The sequence below is a fragment of the Podarcis vaucheri genome (genome assembly GCF_965113315.1).
Source record: "Podarcis vaucheri genome assembly, chromosome: 6".
Taxonomy (NCBI): domain Eukaryota; kingdom Metazoa; phylum Chordata; class Lepidosauria; order Squamata; family Lacertidae; genus Podarcis; species Podarcis vaucheri.
The window spans coordinates 102,829,022-102,849,649 of NC_138764.1; the positions used below are offsets into that span (position 1 = coordinate 102,829,022).

Sequence of the window (20,628 nt, forward strand, 5' to 3'; positions counted from 1 at the left end):
AGACACTGGACAACAATGGGCCTAGGACAGAACCCTGCAACACCCCACTTGTTGCTTTTTTCCAGGACGATGAGGAACCATTAGTGAGCCCTCTTTGGGTTTGGTCAGTCAATGTCCTGAAACCCAGTGTCAACCTAAAGCACGATGAGTCGCAACTTCCATTCCCTGTCCAACTTTCAGTGCTTTTTGAATATCTATACTGGGTTCTGTCAATAAGCATCACATGTGCATATATCAGCAATATCTGGAGGACCACAAGTTCCCCATCTGTGGAGGATAGGAGTCCAAAGGAAAGTTCATTTGCTAAGATTTAATAGGAGGAGGAGGAACTAACAGCTTTGCCCTTCCTTCTACAGAGGCAACATCTGACGGGAAAGGAGATGATGCCAGACACAGCACTGAAGGGGTTCTTTTCTGCCCTCCTGATGACTGCCTCAAGATCATTCTCTGGGCCTCCTCGTTCATTTCTGCTGCTCCTTCTCCTGCAAATGCTGGGTGAGTGTTTAAAGGTAGACACTGAACTTGCAGGCTTGCTCAGGTTTTTAGCTACAGTAAGGTCCAGTATAACCCATAGCTTTCCAGAATCTGCCACTCTGGTGCCCCAAAGATATATGGGAATTGGCTATGGACAGCACTAGGTTGGTGAGCATCAGTGTAGCAAGAAAGTATAGGGAACCTGCAGCGGTCATCCAAGGTCCTTCTCTGTTTGCCTCCATCACGGGAGTGCCTGTGACAGCATGGGCCTTTTTAGTGGTGGCTCCCCATTTGTGGAATGCTCTCCTTTGTGACCTGGGCTTTCGGCCTTGAAGTTGTAAGGTTTCAAGTACTTGCAGACTTTTTTTTAGTGGAACAGGATCTATAAGACGGACACGGAGCAATGGATCCAAACTACAAGAAAGAAGATTCCACCTAAACATTAGGAAGAGCTTCCTGACAGTAAGAGCTGTTCGACAGTGGAATTTGCTGCCAAGGAGTGTGGTGGAGTCTCCTGCTTTGGAGGTCTTTAAGCAGAGGCTTGACAACCATATGTCAGGAGTGCTCTGATGGTGTTTCCTGCTTGGCAGGGGGTTGGACTCGATGGCCTTGTGGTCTCTTCCAATTCTATGATTCTATGATTCTATGATTCTATGATTCTATGATTCTAAGACCCACCTTGTATTTGTAGATATTTTTGATGGTTGTGTTTCTCATAATTGATCTGAGCTATTAGAGAGTGTTTCTATGTAGCTTTGGGTCACATTTGTGACTTAATAATAATAATAATAATAAATAGTGTGAGGCAAAGTAAGGGATGCTCTGTAGAAGGAAAGGCAAAGCTGTTAGTTCCTCCTCCTAAATCTTAGCAAATGAACTTTCCTTTGGACTCCTATCCTCCAGGGATGGGGAACTTGTGGTCCTCCAGATATTGCTGATATATGCTCATGTGATGCTTATTGACAGAACCCAGTATAGATATTCAAAAAGCGCTGAAAGTTGGACAGAGAATGACTCTTGCCCCTCCTTTCTTGGTCCAAGAGGGCAAGTGGCCAAGCAAGGACATAGCGCACAAGGGCGAGGCTGCTCTGGAGACCGACAGCAGACACCCCTGCAGGTTCCTAACACTGCTGAGCCCGATGTGAGAGCCGGCGTAAATAGACCTTGCATCCTTCAAAAGCCATGGTCCTTTATTATATGCTTGATTTAAATTCTCTTAGAGACATTAGAAACTGGCTTGTCCCAGATGAACAGACCATCTCAGGCAGGGTGACTTTCCCGTGACCACCTACTCGGTCTTCTGACATGGGTTCTGTCTTGCTTTGCACCAATGTGTTCCTCATATCCAAGGTGCTATTTGTTTCTTCCTTGTTAAAGGGCCCTCCAGGCTACTGTTTTATTGTGTGTGGGAGGGTGTTTCTGCAACATGTTATTGAAACATACTCCATTTATGTGCTGGAGAGAGAGGGCAGCTAAAGGCACTTGTGGTGGACATGGCCAAAGGTGGCAAATTTGGGAAAACCAGTGTTTAATGACGTAAGTCAAGTTACTTTGCTTATCACAAAGTCTCCAGAGTTTGCAATATTGAATTTGCATTTCCATGAAAATCAGAACTTGGGGGTTTACAGGACATTGATTCTCTCTTCTGCCTTTTTTCGAAGAAGAATTGCAACACTTCCTGCACTTTGCAAGTCAGAATTTTTTATCTCCTACTGTGCCTGAAAAGCTCATTTGCTTGGTTTGAATGCCCCGTTTCCAAATGTTCCCCCTAGGTTCCCCATTACTGCTTTAAATGTAACAAATAATGAAACACAAGGCAGTATTGGGGAGAATTTATATCTTTGTCTTTGTTCTGTTGTTGTTTTTTATCACTGACTTCCAGCTTTTCAAACAAAATATCCACGCTAGACTGTGATTAGAGTTGAAACCATTCCCTACCCCCCCCCGATTCTCCCCAAAAATCAATTATCCTCTATGAACAGGTTTCATGCTGATTTATTATCTGAATATTCAATTATTTCCTGAACATTTCACATCAATATATTTGCAGTATTTATCACCTCCCTCAGTATAAGGAACACTATTTGGGAGAAAGAAGGGATGCAGTAGCAAGTAGTATTTGGCAGTACTTGGTAACAGCTGCTAAAATGAGAGAGATTTTAAAAAACAGAAAAAGGGGAGTAAAAAATTATTCTTACCAGCTAATCTGAAACAGGAGTGCCATGTGTATTGGAGATGAAATAATTGCATAAATCATGCACCTCTAGTGAAATGCTTTTGAGAAGAACTGAGGTGAGCAGGGCTGTGTTGTCCTTCATCTTGCCTCTGTTTCCCCATTTTCATTCCCTGGATTAAATGCACCATTGTGGGCTTCCGGTCCTGCCTGCCTTACTGCAGGCAGCCCCCACGATAGTGGGGGATCACCAGCAAACAAAAAACAAGGATAGCTGAGTGTCAGGGGTTGATTAGCTGCTTGTGCTTAAAATTGTGCCCCCTCAGAGTTTGTGCGGCCCCACAAACCTCTGTGTGTGACAGAGCTCCTCAGACATGTCTGCTCTAGTCACTAGTAGAGTCTGACAGTGGCTGCTTGCGGAAGCGCTTCCAGCAAAGAAGCTCCTTAACGGAAACGCGTCTCCTGGACTCATGACGTGACAGTTTCCGGCGAAGTATGGGTCTCCCTGCAGTTGCTTCTGACACCTCCCCGCTATTTTCGCTGGACGTGTCTCTCACCCCTTTCTCTCCCCTGCTGTTTCCTGCCTGGGCTGCTGCGTCTCTCTCAGCATTGCTGAGATCCTCCTCCAGAGACCCCTCGCTCCCCCTACTGGTCCCTGCTTTGGCTGCTGACTCTCTCCCAGTCTCTGGGAGCCCTACCAACTCCCTTTCCCCTGATGTCAGTTCCCTGACATCCACCTCCCCTCCAGGGCCCCCTTCCCCCCCGCCCCTACTCTCTCCTCTGGGCGGTGAGGAGCTGAAACCCCGAAAAGAATCCTCTTCATCTTCAGACGTCTCAAACATTTCCCTCCATCGGTCTTCGTTCCGGCTCGCTGAATCCTCCTCCGCCTCGGAATCAGAGAACCCCTCCAACTCTTCTTCTTCGTCGGTGGTGGCGAAGTATTCCCTCCGGAACCTCGCCACTGGCTGAGGTTTACGAGGGAATCTCTGATGAAAAGTTTCTATCAAAACCTCGTCATCTACATCCTCTGCCCTGACCCAGGTGTTTTCCGACTCCGGCTCCCCTTCCCACATTACCAAATACTCTACTTGATCTCCCTTCCACCTGGAATCGAGAATCTCCGCTACATGGTAGCTGTGTTCTTTTTCCTCCATAGCTGGTCCCCTATTGACCCTCCCTTCTCTGTCCCCTTTATACGGTGACAGCAACGACCTGTGGAACACTGGGTGCAGCTTCATGTGGTTCGGTAACCGGAGTCTGAAAGCCACTGGGTTGACCTGCTGCGTGACTTCAAATGGGCCCAGCCTCTTGGGTCTTAACTTCTTACAACCTCCTTTGAATGGTAACCCTTGGGTGGACAGCCACACCTGGTCCCCCACCCTAATGCTTTCCCCTTCCCTTCTGGTTTTGTCTGCCTGCCTCTTATATTCCTCCTTCGCCCTGTTTAAATTAAGTTGGAGCTGGCGATGGATCGCTTCCATTTCTTCAACGAACTGTTCTGCGGCTGGAACGCTCCAGTTCTCCCCTTCCCCCCCTGGGAAGGCTCGGGGATGACACCCGTGATTAGCCAAAAAGGGGCTCATCCCCGTGGACACGTTCTCTGCATTGTTGTAGGCAAATTCTGCCAACGCCAGCTTCTCCACCCAATCATTCTCTCTGTCATTCACATAACACCTCAAATATTGCTGGAGGACACCATTAGCTCTTTCCACCTGCCCGTTGGTTTCTGGATGACGGGCAGTTGAGAAATTCACCTCTACATGCAATAAGCTCATGAGCTTCCTCCAGAACCTGGAAGTAAATTGTTTCCCTCGGTCAGAAACCACCCTCAAGGGGGCGCCATGCAGCCTAAACACATTTTCCACAAACAATTTAGCGGTTTCTTCCGCTGTGACCGCATGTGAACAGGCTATAAAGTGGGCCATCTTGGTTAACAGGTCTACCACAACCATGATGGCTGTTTTCCCTCTGGACCTGGGCAGATCAGTCATGAAATCTATTGCCACTGCCTCCCATGGCCTTTCCGGCGTGGGTAGTGGTTCTAATAAACCTGCCGGTGCCTGCCTCTCCCCCTTGGCTCGTTGGCATTGGTCACACCCTCTCACATACTCCCGCACATCTTCCCTGACCTTGGGCCACCAGAATTCCCTGGTAACCAGCCACATGGTTTTGTGTTGCCCAAAATGCCCTGCTGTGGGGCTATCGTGCAGTTGCTTGAGTACCTTTTCCCTCAATTCCCCTTCAGGTATATATAACGCTCCCTTGTAGTACAACGCCCCGTTTCTCTCCTCAAAACCCCCGGGTTTGTCTCCCTCCCTCCTGAGACCCCTGAGTTTGTCCTGGGCGTATTCATCCTGCACCGTTCCCTCTACCAGTTCCCTTTGCCCCACCAATGCCGCCCCACACACCCAGCGGTCCTCGGGAATGACATGGGTCTCTTCGGGTGCACCCTCCCCCTCCAAATATTCAGGTTTGCGTGAGAGAGCGTCCGCCCTAACGTTCTCTGGGCCTGGCACGTAACAAATCTCAAAGTTAAATTTGGAGAACTCCTGGGCCCATCTCAACTGCCGTTGGTTGAGCACTCGCGCAGTTCTCCAATACTCTAGATTCTTATGGTCCGTGCACACTTGAACCTTATGTTGTGCACCAATTAGCAGGTGCCTCCATCTCCGGAAGGCCTCATGAATCGCAAGAAGTTCCCGGTCGTACACCGTGTAGTTCCTCTCGGATTTGTTCAGCTTTCGCGAAAAGAAGGCACACGGTCGCCACTCTGACTCCTCCTTCCCCGGCTGCAGAAGAAGCACCGCCCCTATGGCTCTGTCAGAAGCGTCTGTTTCGACCCTCAGCTTTTTTTGTAAATCCACATGTAGAAGTTGTTCATCAGAGGCGAAGGCCCTTTTCAGTTCCTCAAACGCTCGCTCCGCCTCCCCCGTCCAAACAAACTTCTTTTTACTGCTGAGACAGTCCGTGATGGGCGCCGTCAGGTGGGCGAAGTTTCGGATGAACTTACGATAAAAGTTTCCAAACCCTAGGAGCCTCTGCACATCCTTCTTGGTTTTGGGTGTTTTCCATTCCAGCACCGCTTGAACCTTGCCGGGGTCCATGGCCAACCCCTTGTCTGACAAGCGGTACCCCAGGAATTCCACCTCCTTGGTATGAAACTGACACTTCTCCAGTTTCACCCACAGCCTGTTGGCTTGCAGCCTGCTCAACACTTCTCTGACGTCTTTCACATGTTGCTCCTCATTCTCCGAATACACCAACACGTCATCTAAGAAGGCCACGCAATTCTTGTAGAGCAAAGGCCCCAGTACGTGGTTCATGAAGGCTTGAAAACACGCGGAGCCTGTTTGTAATCCAAAAGGCATAACGAGGTATTCAAATGCCCCCAAAGGGGTAAACATGGTGGTCTTCCATTCATCCCCTTTCCTTATACGTATCAGGTTGTACGCCCCCCTTAGGTCCAGCTTTGTAAAAATCTTTCCTTTCCGCACCCTGGTCAAAATATCATCAATCCTGGGCATAGGAAAAGCCGCCGGCTCTGTCACTGCATTTAACCGCCTGAAATCACATACAAGTCTCGGCTTGTCCGTGTTTTTTTTATCCACAAAAAACACTGGGCTACCCCCCGCTGCCTTGGACTCTCTGATGAAGCCTCTCTTCAGGTTCTTGTCAATGAACGCTCGCAACTCCTGCATTTCCCTGTCTGACATGGCATACAACTTGCCTACAGGAAGCTGTGCTCCAGGGAGTAAATTGATCTGGCAATCAAAGGGCCTATGCGGGGGTAGTTGGTCAGCTTCCTTCTCGCTGAACACGTCGCTGAGATCAGCATACTGTGGTGGCACCTTCCCCTTCCCCATTACTTCAGTCCCTGCCAGGGTGGCTTGGGCCCCTGCTGACCCCTTTTCCCCCCTGCAGTGTTCTAAGCAATGTGCTGAACCGAAGGAAACCACTCTTTGATGCCAGCCCACCAGCGGATCATGTAGGGCTAGCCAGCTCATTCCCAAAATAATGGGAGCGCCTCCCAAGGTGGCCACATTAAACGCTATCAGTTCTGTGTGCCTTGCCACCCTCATTATCATTGGGACGGTCTGCAAGCTGACTCCTCCTCCCAACAGTTCCCTGCCATCGATCGTGGTCACCTGCAGGGGGTTGCTTAAAGGGATAGTCTGTATCTGGTGTTCAGCAGCAAACTCCTTGCTCATAAAATTGCAGGAGCTGCCTGAGTCCAACAGCGCCTTTATTTTTAGGGGGTGTCCATTTTGCAGCTCTAGCGACACTTCAATCACTAGAGCAGGTCGAGGAGCTTCTGGCACGGGCACTTTTACTGCTCTTTGGCCTGGCTGCAGTGCCCTGACGGTGGCAACCAGGCGTTGGCTTTTACCTGCTCCGTTTCTCCCTGCTCTCCCCCCTCAACCGCTCCCACCATCCCTTGCCATTCCTTCCTCTGGGGGCAGACTCTGGCAAAGTGGCCTGGCTGTTGGCAGAGATAGCATTTCCGGGCTCCTTTTCCCTCCTTCTTCGCCCCCTCACTGGGCTTTGAAACTGCGCGCGCGCGGGCTGTTCCGATTTCCATCGGCTCTGCCGGCGGGAAAGCTGGCTCAGGAATGTCTGGAATGCGTAACTCCTTCCAACGTTCCCCTCTCCCTTCCCGCCTCTCCAAGGCTCTTGCCTCCTGGCGCGCTCCAATGGTCAGCGCAGATTTGGTCAGCTGATCCATAGACACCGCCCTGGGGCTCCGGGACAGCTCGTCTTTCACAGCCGAAGAAACACCTTCTTCAAATAGCATCTGAATGGGGGCTGCCGATAAATCCCACCCCAATCTGTGAATCAGCATGGTAAATTCAGTCCAGTACTCACGGACAGATCTGCTTCCCTGCTTGCAAGCCATTAGCTGTCTGCGCACCACCCCTTCCTCAATATCGCTGGAAAACATGATATCCATTGCACGAAAGAACTTCATAGTGTCCTTTAGGATATCATTGTGCGTTGCCATCAGGGGTCGAACCCAGTCCCGCGCCCCCTTCTCAAGATGCCCAATTACGAAAGCAACTCGCGATTCCTCATCAGGGAACTCATCAAACTGCACATTCAGGGCATATTGCATCTCTGTCCTAAAGGCATGGTAATCCTTGGGGTCCCCCCCAAACTTCTGCACCAATCCTGGTACCTTTCTGGGGAACTGAGTGGTTCTCCCCTTTTTGTCTGCATCCTGAGCCCTTCTCTCCTCGAGCCTCGCCGTCTGCAGCGCAAGTTGGACCTCCAGAGCTTGATACCTTTCTTCCAAGCTTGGACCAGCTCCAACCCCTGCCTCTCCGGTTCCGGCTGGGTCGCTCATGATGGCTTTCTCCTGCACAGGCAGCGTACAAAGACTGTCAGACTGCTGTCAGGGGTTGATTAGCTGCTTGTGCTTAAAATTGTGCCCCCTCAGAGTTTGTGCGGCCCCACAAACCTCTGTGTGTGACAGAGCTCCTCAGACATGTCTGCTCTAGTCACTAGTAGAGTCTGACAGTGGCTGCTTGCGGAAGCGCTTCCAGCAAAGAAGCTCCTTAACGGAAACGCGTCTCCTGGACTCATGACGTGACAGTTTCCGGCGAAGTATGGGTCTCCCTGCAGTTGCTTCTGACACCTCCCCGCTATTTTCGCTGGACGTGTCTCTCACCCCTTTCTCTCCCCTGCTGTTTCCTGCCTGGGCTGCTGCGTCTCTCTCAGCATTGCTGAGATCCTCCTCCAGAGACCCCGCGCTCCCCCTGCTGGTCCCTGCTTTGGCTGCTGACTCTCTCCCAGTCTCTGGGAGCCCTACCAACTCCCTTTCCTCTGATGTCAGTTCCCTGACACTGAGGATAAATCATCCTTGCAAATTCTCCCCCAGGGAATTTGCTTCACTCACAGTTCTTCTTGGTACCTGGCTCCTGCTCCAGCATGGAATACGAGAGGCATTGAGTGCAAAAGCACTTCGCCTGGCGAAAACCCTCCTACGTCACCATTAAGAAGCAGAGGTTCTCCATTTAATTTGCCTTTCAATTGGCTTTAAAGTATCAGTGCATGATGGGAAAGGGTTGCAACAACATACTGCAGAATATACCAGCTACATGGATCAAAGGTTTGAACTGAGATAAGATTTTCTTCGGCGTGAGAGTCGATTGGAGAGAGGGAAGCCCGTGATTTACTTATTATATATATTTATGATTCGGCAACCCTCTCCAGAATATAAGATATAAGATAAAAAGATATTTACAAGTGAGGAAGGGGCGTTGGAGTAATATTGATATTGACAGGCAAAAATGGAAACTGCGCATGATCTGAAATGAAGAAAGAAGGGGGGAGGGAAGTTTAAGACTATGTTGGAAAGACAGTTTAATTCCTGCCTCACCTCCGTTCAAAAACAACTAACACTGTAAATGGACAGAAGGTATCTCCATGGACCTAACAGTTTCACATGCAGGGCAGAATAACGATAATAGTTTGAGTTCCATGTATATTGCAACATCACGAACAGAAATCATTAATTATGTAGCTGTTGACGAAGGGATTATTATTATAACTGAAATGTAACTGAAATTAATTAAGATTATGGAACGCAGTGATATAAGATTGGAAATGCGCCCAAACCAACGTGCAGGGGGCCACTTTAACTAAAATGTATTAATAGGAAGTTGATTGGAATTTTGATAATTGTATAGTTGGGAATTAATTGTTATTGTTTTGATTTGTCTGTTATTGGGGGTATACTGGAAAACAAACAAACAAATGTGAGAGGATGTCTGCTCATGCAGTGGGATTTCGCTTTCCTCTTCTTCCACTGCAACCCCTCGTGGACCCTTAAATCCTGCTCTAACCCCCTGGATCAGATTTTGAGGACACTCAGGGCGGCAAGGAAAAGAGGAGAAAATGGAGCACCGCCACATGGGTGGAAGTCAGTTTCACTCGCACACAGTGTTGAATAAAAGCCATTCATTTTGTTGCAGGTGCCCAAGGCCAAGATTTTGAAGTTCTGCAACCCCCAGGACCCGTGTGTGTGTCAGTAGGAGAGACCGTCACTCTGACGTGTACAGTAAGTGCAAATGGTCCACCAGGAGGCGTGAAATGGCACAAGGGCTTGGGCAGAAACCAGCCCACCATTTACGGTGAAAGAGGACAATATCCTTCCCGTGTGACCAGGGTTCTTCCTGGATCAGAAACAGACTTCAGCATCCGCATCAGCAACATCCGACCTGAGGATGCCGGGACCTATTACTGTGTCAAGTACAGGGCAGGATCCCAAGAAATAGAATTAAAATCGGGAGTGGGCACTGAGGTTTCTGTGACTGGTAAGTCCCCTGCTCAAATTCTCTTTGCCTCCAATGAGGAAAAAATGCCCCCTCAGTACAAAAGTTCGATATTGTGAGCAAAGGTCTTTGGTGAAGGTCAGACTTAAAAAAGAAAGAACAGTGGATGGAGCCACAAAACGTTCCTCTGATTAATATTCTAACCCTTTTAGATTATTATTTTTTTGAGGGGGGTTATTATTTTGTCATTTCTGGTTTAACTATGTATTTGTCCTTTTATCTTGTATTTTAAACTTGGGATCCAACCTGAGATCTTTTGATGACGGGCGGTATATAAATCTAATAACTTTTTAAATGCAAATAAATAAAGTAATAATAAAAATACCGTATTTTTCGCTCTATAACACGCACCAGACTATAACACGCACGTAGTTTTTAGAGGAGGAAAACAAGAAAAAAAAATTATTCTAAACGAAATAGTGGATATATGATCTTTGTGGTTCATGCTGTGGCCACAGACATGTGATCTGACAGTGAGTTTGGAGTAGACCAATGCAAAAATCCTGAGGATCCATGTGGATCCATGCTTTGTAACCATGGAGGAGGGAAGGAAGGGGAACCATAGATCCTCTGCTCACGACTGCAGCAGATCCCCCCCCCGCCACCCGCAGGCATTCGCTCCATAACACGCACAGACATTTCCCCTTACTTTCTAGGAGGAAAAAAGTGAGTGTTATGGTGCAAAAAATACGGTAATAAAAATGTGAAATATACCAGGCCAGTAAGAGGCACAATTGTAGCTCAAGGTCACATTTCAGCCATGGAGAAACACACAAGCAGCGGGCAAAGTGGGACCGCTAAAGGTGTGGTATGGGGGAGTCCCAGGGGCCAGGTGGTTCTGTTTCCCAAGTTCTCTTAAGGCTATCCTTCCTAGAAATCCTCCTTTCAGGATGCCTGCAACATAAAGGTAAAAGGTAAAGGGACCCCTGACCATTAGGTCCAGTCGCAGATGACTCGGGTTGCGGCGCTCATCTCACTTTATTGGCCGAGGGAGGCAGCGTACAGCTTCCGGGTCATGTGGCCAGCATGACTAAGCTGCTTCTGGCAAACCAGAGCAGTTCACGGAAACACCGTTTACCTTCCCGCCGGAGCAGTACCTATTTATCTACTTGCACTTTGATGTGCTTTCGAACTGCTAGGTTGGCAGGAGCAGGGACCGAGCAACGGGAGCTCTCCCCGCCTCGGGGATTCGAACCGCTGACCTTCTGATCGGCAAGCCCTAGGCTCTGTGGTTTAACCTACAGCGCAACATACCTGGGTCTTTATTCCATGGGAATAGGTGGATCTGACTCCACCCCCAGCCTGGTCTGATTTCCTAATTGATCAGTTAATTATTTGGGCATTTGAGAGAAGAGGGAGAGGGGCAAAGAGCATTTCTCTTCAATGAAGCACAGTGGTGGCTGATGAAGGCGTCTTTTTTACTATTGATTGTCACCCTGGATCAAGCTGGTTAGAGCAGGTGTAGGCAAACTAAGGCCTGGGGGCCGGATTCAGCCCAATCGCCTTCTCAATCCGGCCTGCAGATGGTCTGGAAATCAGCATGTTTTTACATGAGTAGAATGTGTGCTTTTATTTAAAATGCATCTCTTCACACAAAGCCCAACAAGACAACGATAGAAATCCACCAACAGCATACAAATCAATCTGGCTAACCTGATCCAGAACACCCACCCACCCCACTCACACACGAAAACAAAGACCACCACAGCCAACCACAAATGAACAACCACACCCCAGGCCAACCCCAATCTCTCTCACCACCAAAGGAACACAAGCGAACAACAGAGAACCTGCACAAGCAACGCTGACACCAGACCCTACATATATTAAGTAAAATAGAAACATCGCCACCCGACCCCACCCCACCCCTCTTCCCCCCCTCCATCTCTTTCCCCCTTTTCTTCCTAATGTCTCAACAAATGAAACTGATTTGTAAAAATGTTACATGGAAAAAATACAAGAGAGAGACATTGCACACACTTTTGTAAATCAAGAAAACCTTTAATAATAATAAAAATTGAAAAATGCATCTCTGGGTTATTTATGGGGCATAGAAATTCTTCCATCCCCCCCCCAATATAGTCGGGGGCCCCCACAAGGTCTGAGGGACAGTGGCCCCCTGCTGAAAAAGTTTGCTGACCCCTGGTTAGAGCAGGGTGCTGATAATGCCAAGATTGCAGGTTCAAGGTAGTTTTGGATTGGTCTGAAGCAGCTGGATCAATTCAAAGCAGTTCAGGCTAACCTCAGGCTCACAGAAAGCCAGCCTCCAAAGTGTTGCAGAAAAACACCATATAAGGAGGACACCAGGAAGGAAGGAGCTTCCAGTCACCCAACACTCTCCAATCAGTTGTTGTTGAGCTAAAAGTTGTTGAGCTTTTTTTAAAAGCTAAGTTTTCCAGCTTTTTTTTTTTAAGTCAACATTTATTTATTAGATTTATTGCATTAGCCGTGTGGCCATAGCATGATATGCATTAAAATAACAACATAAAATAGGGGTGGGGAGGTAAAGGTAAATATCGTCCTGGGCGGTTACTTGAAGAAAGAAAAAGAGAGAGAGAGAAAAAAAACTGCTGAGGCTGGAGGAGGACCGTTAAAGGGTGCTTCAGCTCCTCAGATATGTCCTAACTCGATTGTCCTTGTACAATAAGGCTACTTGGAACTTCGTTCGGTCGTGCGGCGTATCGACTACAGCTGTGGTGATAAGGAAGAAGTTAGTGCCACTTTCCTCTTCATCACACTAAGCAGAAAGTTAGCTGTCATCTCGGTAATCCAGCAATCAGAATCCTGCAAAAGGAGGGACACTATCCAAGGCTGAATTGGGAGATGAAGCTTATTCACGAGGGGAGTTAAAAACCGAGATCTTTCATCTGTCCAGTTGGGACAGAAGAGCATTACATGTTCCATAGTCTCCAGGGTCATGTCATTACAGGTGCATGTTCTATTTGCGATGGGAACTCTGGAATAACGACCCGACAGAACTGCTGTAGGAAAACAGTTGAGACGGGCACAGGTAAAGGCCCTACGCTTAGCCTCCGAAGAAATTGTGAAGCAGTATAGAGGGATCCCTTCAGGGGGTGGAATAGCTAGGGCTAGGCCTGAACACGGTCCTCTTGCATAGGAAGCTGTGTTAGAGAAGTCAAGTTGCTGTAGTTTCTTTTTGATTAGAGGTAGGGCCGCCGGGCTGATACACTCTAAGTTAAGAACAGTTTTACAATTCAAATTGAGAAGAGAGCGGAATTTGTGGTTAATTGTTGTTTTCCAAGGGGAATTATGAATGTCTCTTAGGATCAGATTGGAAAAACCACCTCTAATTTTTGCATCCGATGCTAATAGGTGGAAGCTGTAGGAAATGGCTCGACTCCATGCTCGTTTAACAGTTGAGGGCTGGGCGAACTCGAGTCGTAGGGCTGCACCTGAGACACATCTCGGGACGCCGGAAAGAGATCTCAGGAACATATGAAGTGGGCGATCCAAGTTACCTGATATTGCTGTAGTCCATACTTCGCATCCATATAATAATTTGGGGACAACTTTGGCATTAAATATTTGAATTGCTGCTGGAAGATGTTTGCCGCCCTTCTGATGGTAAAATCGGACAATGGCGTTAGAGGTCGTGGTTGCAGCGAGAAAGGCAGATTGTAGATGGGTGGTCCAGGTTAGATTATAGGTGAATATTATGCCTAGATATTTAAAGGCTTTTACCTTTTCTAAGTAGCCACCTGTGATCTTAAGCCGCTCCAACTGGAGGACTATTTTTAAGGAAATTCGCCAAAAAAATCTTCCCTTTTGACATGTATTGCCACATGTCCCAGTTTTCCCAGACATTTTTCCAGAAATTCCTCCCCCACTCAGCGCTATTTTAAAAGAATGAATCCCAGATATGACCAGGAAAACCTAGACGTATCGCAGCCCTATGAACGAGCAGCTTGCTCTTACTGCCTTTAACATTTTGTAAGTTCTCTGAATATTACAGGTTTTTTTTTTTAAAAAATGCACTGCTAATAGGAATAATGACATGCGGGGTATTTTTGAACTTTGAAATGAGCAAGGCAGCTATGAATTTCTATGTGTAGATTCTTAGAAGTTGATTTGTATATTCTCTGAATATTACCTTGCCAGAGTCTTCGGACAGAGGCTCCCCTTGCTGTTGGGCCAAAGCTTTTCTTGGTGGTTAATCTCCTGTCTTTTCCCTTGCAGATCATTCTCTGCTGTCCTTCAATCTTTTTATCGGACTTATTCTGGCCAACAAGCTTATTGTTCTCGCCCCTTTCCTCTTCTACCGTTTCCTCAAAAAATAACGTGGCAAGAGAAACCTGAGAAACAGAAGGACAGGAGCTGGTGGAGACCTTCATAGAACTTGTCTACATCTCAAGGTGAACAAAGACCTATGCAGCCGGGGCCAGGATACCTTGGAATCCACTCTGCGCAATGTGGGAATGGTGCCAGCTACCTGTTGAAACTTCCTTCCATCATGTATCATAAAGATACCCTCTCTGGTGCCATTTCTGCACCCTCTGAAGTCCTCCTTTTCTCAACAAGTCATATCCGTGAGATGTTTATCCTGTTGTGTATCTGCATTGGATTAGAAACTGTTTTCAAGGATATTTTTCATTCTCCACCCCCACTTGTACTTTATTGTGATTTCCCACCATTTCAGAAGTTGATGCCCCTTATACTGGAGCAACAGAAATTATTAACACCTAATCAACTCTTTCAGGGGTTTTTTCCTGGAGACAGCACCATGCAAACCTAGTTATTCACTTGTTGTATTATAGCAAGAAGCAAATAAATATAGTTGTTTGTTACACTATCCCACAAACGCCTTTCATCTTCCGGTGTATTTGTGAATACAATGAAGTTCCACCATTCTCTGGTGAATGCCCCCTTGTGTTTCATTCCTCTGGATAGTTTCAGGTTTGGTGTTTATTTCTCCACGAGGGTTATTTGCCATGCTCTCTGGGAGGACGGTGCTACAGGAGCTCCCTTGAGGTTGATACGGAAGGGGGGGGCATGTCTTCTTCACCTTCGTCTTCGCTACAATATATCCATTTATTTCCAATTGTCAATGTCAAAAGGGACTAAAATCTATAAAATTCATAGAAAATCAACGTGCCAATTTGCTCAATTTCTCTAGGACTCCATGACACCTCCCCTGTCCTCCATAATCCCTCAAGCAAGGTGTCAAGACCCTAATCCTGTCAAATCACTCTGCCAAGCCTTTCCTCCAGGCAAGGCCAGGTGGCAGACCATGCATACATGGACCATTGTCTTCTCATCAGGTACTCAGGATGTGCTTATCTGCGCATATCTCCAGCTCTGCATATTCCCCCCTCCCTCCTCCATATGTTAATCCTGTGTAACCCAACCTCTTCTTAATGTATTCATGATGTAACTGGGATGTATTTTGCACTGTATTCTGGGACATGGAGGGAAGTTTCAAAAGTTCATGTCACCCCTTTCTCGCTGTTCAATCTCGCCTTGAACCTGTTGCGCAATAAACTTGGATCTTCTGCAGCTTGCTCCTGTCTCCGGCTGAGCTCATTTTACTCTGCAGGGACCCGTGGACTTAGTCCGACGAGCTGGGTGGCAGAGCAGCCTCGCACCCAGATTTTACCGTAACAAGGTCTTCCCAGAACTTGGCCTTAGCCACAAATGCTCCCATCAACACAATTCCAGTTAAATGTTTGTTCACCAGCTCTTCGGTTTCATTTGTATGAAAATTCAATAAGGCTACCTCCAGAGTTTAGTTCTTATCTATTTGACTCATTGCCTGGTTCCAAAATGTCACGAGGCAGAAATTCGACAAATCTCATGATCATTAAGGCTATGCTTGTGTATGTTAAGATTGCAGTCTGACCACTAAACCGGGGTGGGGGGGAGGGGGCCAGTTTAGAGGGAGCCTAACTGACTGCTTGGGTTGAATAAGTGTTTGAAAAGACTATGTTTGGGTAAAGTGGTGGTGAGCTGCTGGGGCGGCAGAAAGGGCAGGAGATAGCTGAGTAGAGGATGAAACAGCCAAGATGATGGAATGCTCTCACAGACTCTTTTGAACTCCGTCCTGTAATGCATTACTCAGTAAGAGTCTGATAATCTGGTTTGAGCCTCTGTATTGATCCCTCAGAAATGAATTTTCTCCCACAGTTGCCACCTTTGGGCGGGTCGACCACATGTGCCTGTAGCTATCCCAGTTGCCTCTGTCGCGCCAGCGCAACTGTATTACTATTACAGTAGTACCTCAGGTTACATACGCTTCAGGTTACATACACTCCAGGTTACAGACTCCGCTAACCCAGAAATATTACCTCGGGTTAAGAACTTTGCTTCAGGATGAGAACAGAAATCGCATGGCGGTGGCATGGCGGCAGCAGCAGGAGGCCCCATTAGCTAAAGTGGTGCTTCAGGTTAAGAACAGTTTCAGGTTAAGAACAGACCTCCAGAAAGAATTAAGTTCTTAACCCAAGGTACCGCTGTATTTTCCATTTCCCTTATCAGTGCTTCAAACCCCCTATTGTTTATTCATTTATTTTAATTGTTAATTCTTTAAAATTTTTCATGCTAACAGTTCATAATGCAGGGTTAGTGCTGACCTGGGACACGGCCTTTTCGGACTTGGGATCCATGTGCAGAAAGCACTCCTGGTGAGGTTAATCTCTCTTATTCAGGAGAAATGTAATAACATTCCATTTTACCTGGGCATTTGATGGCAAATAGATATGAGTCATGGCAAAAGCGATATTAATAATGTGGAGGTGTGTGGTTGCTTTTAGATATTCTCAATTTCCCTCCCATGTTTTAAAGTTGGTTTTACTTTTTTATTATTATCCTGTTTTAACATTTTGCTGTTTGCCACTCTGGGCTTAGTTGGGAAGAAGTGCAGGATAGAAATTTTAAATACAGCAAACAATAAATGCCCTGCTGTCTTTGTGACTATGACTTGATTATGCCATCATAGATTTGTACAACGGCATGACAATATTGGCAGTTTTATTTTCCATCCCTAGCATGGTATTTGCCATGCCACCATAGATTTCCTGCAACAGCATTAAGATATTGGTACAGTTGTTTTCCATCCCTTTCCTAATGACCCCTAGCATGGCATTCACCTCTTTCGTTGAAGCTCGCCATCTTCGTTGAATGCTCAGACAGAGATGCTCAGTGGCTCTTAAATTCAAAGGTGCATGACAAGATGATCAAGGGTCTGGAAACCAAGCCTTATGAGGAACGGTTGAAGGAGTTGGGTATGTTTAGCCTGGAAAAGAGGAGACTGAGAGGAGATATGATTGGAGATAGCTATCATCTAAAGGGCTGTCACATGGAAGATGACGCAAGCTGGTTTTGTCATTGAAATACTACTCAATATTGATCAAGCGTAGATTCCAATGTATAGTTAGCAGAGTAACAACTTAAACACGTTGCAGGATTCCCCCCAAAATAGACCAGAGGCAATTAATATTTCGTCCTTTGCTGCTACTGAAGGCAAATGAGCATAATAGTCACAAATCCAATACATTCAGGATTGGCACTGTCCATAAGAAATCCAGTTGCAGCAGACTTAACTTAAACGTATACAGTGGTACCTCAGGTTACATACACTTCAGGTTACAGACGCTTCAGGTTACAGACTCCACTAACCCAGAAATATTACCTCGGGTTAAGAACTTTGCTTCAGGATGAGAACAGAAATTGTGCTTCAGCAGCACAGCAGCAGTGGGAGGCCCCATTGGCTAAAGTGGTGCTTCAGGTTAAGAATAGTTTCAGGTTAAGAACGGACCTCAAGAACGAATTAAGTTCTTAACCCGAGGTACCACTGTAATGAATTATAATAAGACTAATACTTAACACTATACAGTCATACCTCAGGTTGAAGTTGCTTCAGGTTGAGCGCTTTCGAGTTGCGCTCCGCAGTGACCTGGAAGTAACAGAATGCGTTACTTCCGGGTTTCACAGCTTGCACATGTGCAGACTGACAAAATGATGTCACGCGCATGCGCGGAAGCAGCGAAACACGACCCGCACACGCGCAGATGCGGGCTGCGTTCACTTCAGGATGCGAATGGGGCTCTGGAACGGATCCGGTTTGTATCCAGAGGTACCACTGTACACAGAATACCACACCAGGAGTAAAAGAGATAGAAAGAGAAAGTGAAACCTAGGCTCCTTCTGGCCTCTTATTATAGTCAGCATGACCTTGACAGAACAGATAACAGAATCAGTTTACACCAGCTATACTCAGCTTCTCCGAAGGAACAATCCAAATATCAGGAACCTTCTGCTTGTTCCTTTCACACAGAGAAGCTTCCAGAAGCTTCCAGAACCCTCTTGAATTAATTAGAATAGGAAAGATCTCTACACATCAGATCAATACTTTCTGCACTAAGAAATGCAAACTGACAGTTTTTTCTCCTGGACTCAAACCAGTGGCTTCAATTTACAAAAGGAGATTCTGACTAAACACCAGGAAGACCTTACTGACAGCAAGAGTTCATAGAATCATAGAATCATAGAGTTGGAAGAGACCACAAGGGCCATCGAGTCCAACCCCCTGCCAAGCAGGAAACACCATCAGAGCACTCCTGACATATGGTTGTCAAGCCTCTGCTTAAAGACCTCCAAAATAGGAGACTCCACCACACTCCCTGGCAGCAAATTCCACTGTCGAACAGCTCTTACTGTCAGGAAGTTCTTCCTAATGTTTAGGTGGAATCTTCTTTCTTGTAGTTTGGATCCATTGCTCCGTGTCCGCTTCTCTGGAGCAGCAGAAAACAACCTTTCTCCCTCCTCTATGTGACATCCTTTTATATATTTGAACATGGCTATCATATCACCCCTTAACCTCCTCTTCTCCAGGCGAAACATGCCCAGCTCCCTTAGCCGTTCCTCATAAGGCATCGTTTCCATGCCTTTGACCATTTTGGTTGCCCTCCTCTGGACACGTTCCAGTTTGTCAGTGTCCTTCTTGAATTGTGGTGCCCAGAACTGGACACAGTACTCCAGGTGAGGTCTGACCAGAGCAGGTGAGGTCTGACCAGAGTTGTTTAACAGTGGATCAGTTTCCCTCGAGAAGTTGTGGACTCTCACTCTTTGGAGGTTTTTAAGCAGAGGTTGGGTGGCCATCTGTCATGGATGCTGTAGCTGAGATTCCTGCATTGCTGGCAGTTGGACCAGATCGGGGTAGACAACCTAAGGTCCGGGGGCCGGATGTGGCCCTATCCAGCCCACGGACAGTCCGGGAATCAGCATGTTTTTGTTGGGATACTTCTGGGGAGACGGGGGCATCAGGCAGGCCTCCAGCTGGCTCCAGCCACTGGCCGGCAGCCGGATGATCACCGATCTCCCTTGGAACAGCATCAATCAGCAACACGAGCCTCAGATACGTTTAGAGACCCATGCACGCTCTATCAGCAGAGTGAATGCCGTATTTTTTGCTCCATAAGACGCACTTTTTTCTTCCTAAAAAGTAAGGGGAAATGTCTGTGCGTCTTATGGAGCGAATGTGTTGTCCCTGGAGCCGAATTGCCCAGGGGCAAAAAGCAGATCATGTTCTCTTTTTTTTGAAAGAGGGAAGTGGGTGTTGAAACAAAGCCGCTGATCATTTGCCGATCGGGAAGAGAGATAAGGAACGCTAGAGATAAAGGAGGCTGCCTGGGAGGGGGGAGGTAAAGACAGCAAACTTGCAAAGGGGGGAAACAGGAAAACTAGAGCAATAAGGAGATAAATTAGAAGAAAAGGAGGAGCAAAAAACTGATCCAGCTAAGGAAAAGACACTAAGGCAAATAAGAGGGAAGGGAGTGTTGAAAGGAAGCAGCTGATCAGTAAGCCGGAATTAAGATTGCCGGAAGAAATATCAACAACCTCAGATATGCAGATGACACAACCTTGATGGCAGAAAGTGAAGAGGAATTAAAGAACCTTTTAATGAGGGTGAAAGAGGAAAGCGCAAAATATGGTCTGAAGCTCAACATCAAAAAAACGAAGATCATGGCCACTGGGCCCATCACCTCCTGGCAAATAGATGGGGAAGAAATGGAGGCAGTGAGAGATTTTACTTTCTTGGGCTCCATGATCAGTGCAGATGGTGACAGCAGTCACGAAATTAAAAGACGCCTGCTCCTTGGGAGAAAGGCGATGGCAAACCTAGACAACATCTTAAAAAGCAGAGACATCACCTTGCCAACAAAGGTCCGTATAGTAAAAGCCATGGTTTTCCCAGTAGTGATGTATGGAAGTGAGAGCTGGACCATAAAGAAGGCTGATCGCCGAAGAATTGATGCTTTTGAATTATGGTGCTGGAGGAGACTCTTGAGAGTCCCATGGACTGCAAGAAGATCAAACCTCTCCATTCTGAAGGAAATCAGCCCTGAGTGCTCACTGGAAGGACAGATCGTGAAGCTGAGGCTCCAATACTTTGGCCACCTCATGAGAAGAGAGGACTCCCTGGAAAAGACCCTGATGTTGGGAAAGATGGAGGGCACAAGGAGAAGGGGACGACAGAGAATGAGATGGTTGGATGGTGTTCTTGAGGCTACTAGCATGAGTTTGATCAGACTGCGGGAGGCAGTGGAGGACAGAAGTGCCTGGCGTGCTCTGGTCCATGGGGTCACGAAGAGTCGGACACGACTAAACGACTAAACAACAACAAACAAGGAAAAG

At 47.0% G+C, this 20,628-nt stretch overlaps 1 protein-coding gene across 2 annotated transcripts; it reads left to right on the plus strand.

Moving 5' to 3' along the window:
• The first annotated feature begins 144 nt into the window (after window positions 1–144).
• Window positions 145–16,069, plus strand: LOC309534310 (signal-regulatory protein beta-1-like). Of its 2 annotated transcripts, XR_014220603.1 has the most exons (4): window positions 145–495; window positions 9,619–9,960; window positions 14,176–14,967; window positions 15,602–16,069. XR_014220603.1 is itself a non-coding variant. In XM_082226557.1 (3 exons), exons 1-3 carry the CDS (start codon window positions 381–383, stop codon window positions 14,274–14,276), a joined length of 558 nt encoding a protein of 185 aa, XP_082082683.1. In that variant the 5' UTR covers window positions 145–380; the 3' UTR covers window positions 14,277–15,492. The 2 variants fall into 2 exon arrangements, 1 of the variants encoding a protein (XP_082082683.1); XM_082226557.1 differs by lacking the exon at window positions 15,602–16,069 and having other exon boundaries at window positions 14,176–15,492.
• Window positions 16,070–20,628: the final 4,559 nt, after the last annotated feature.

What these genes read in the sequence shown, in the direction of transcription:
- LOC309534310 (XM_082226557.1), top strand. Translation starts at nt 381, where the DNA reads ATGATGCCAGACACAGCACTGAAGGGGTTCTTTTCTGCCCTCCTGATG. An exon ending in CCTTCTCCTGCAAATGCTGG is followed by an intron (nt 496 to 9,618) that starts GTGAGTGTTTAA and finishes ATTTTGTTGCAG; the next exon opens with GTGCCCAAGGCCAAGATTTT. An exon ending in CACTGAGGTTTCTGTGACTG is followed by an intron (nt 9,961 to 14,175) that starts GTAAGTCCCCTG and finishes TTTCCCTTGCAG; the next exon opens with ATCATTCTCTGCTGTCCTTC.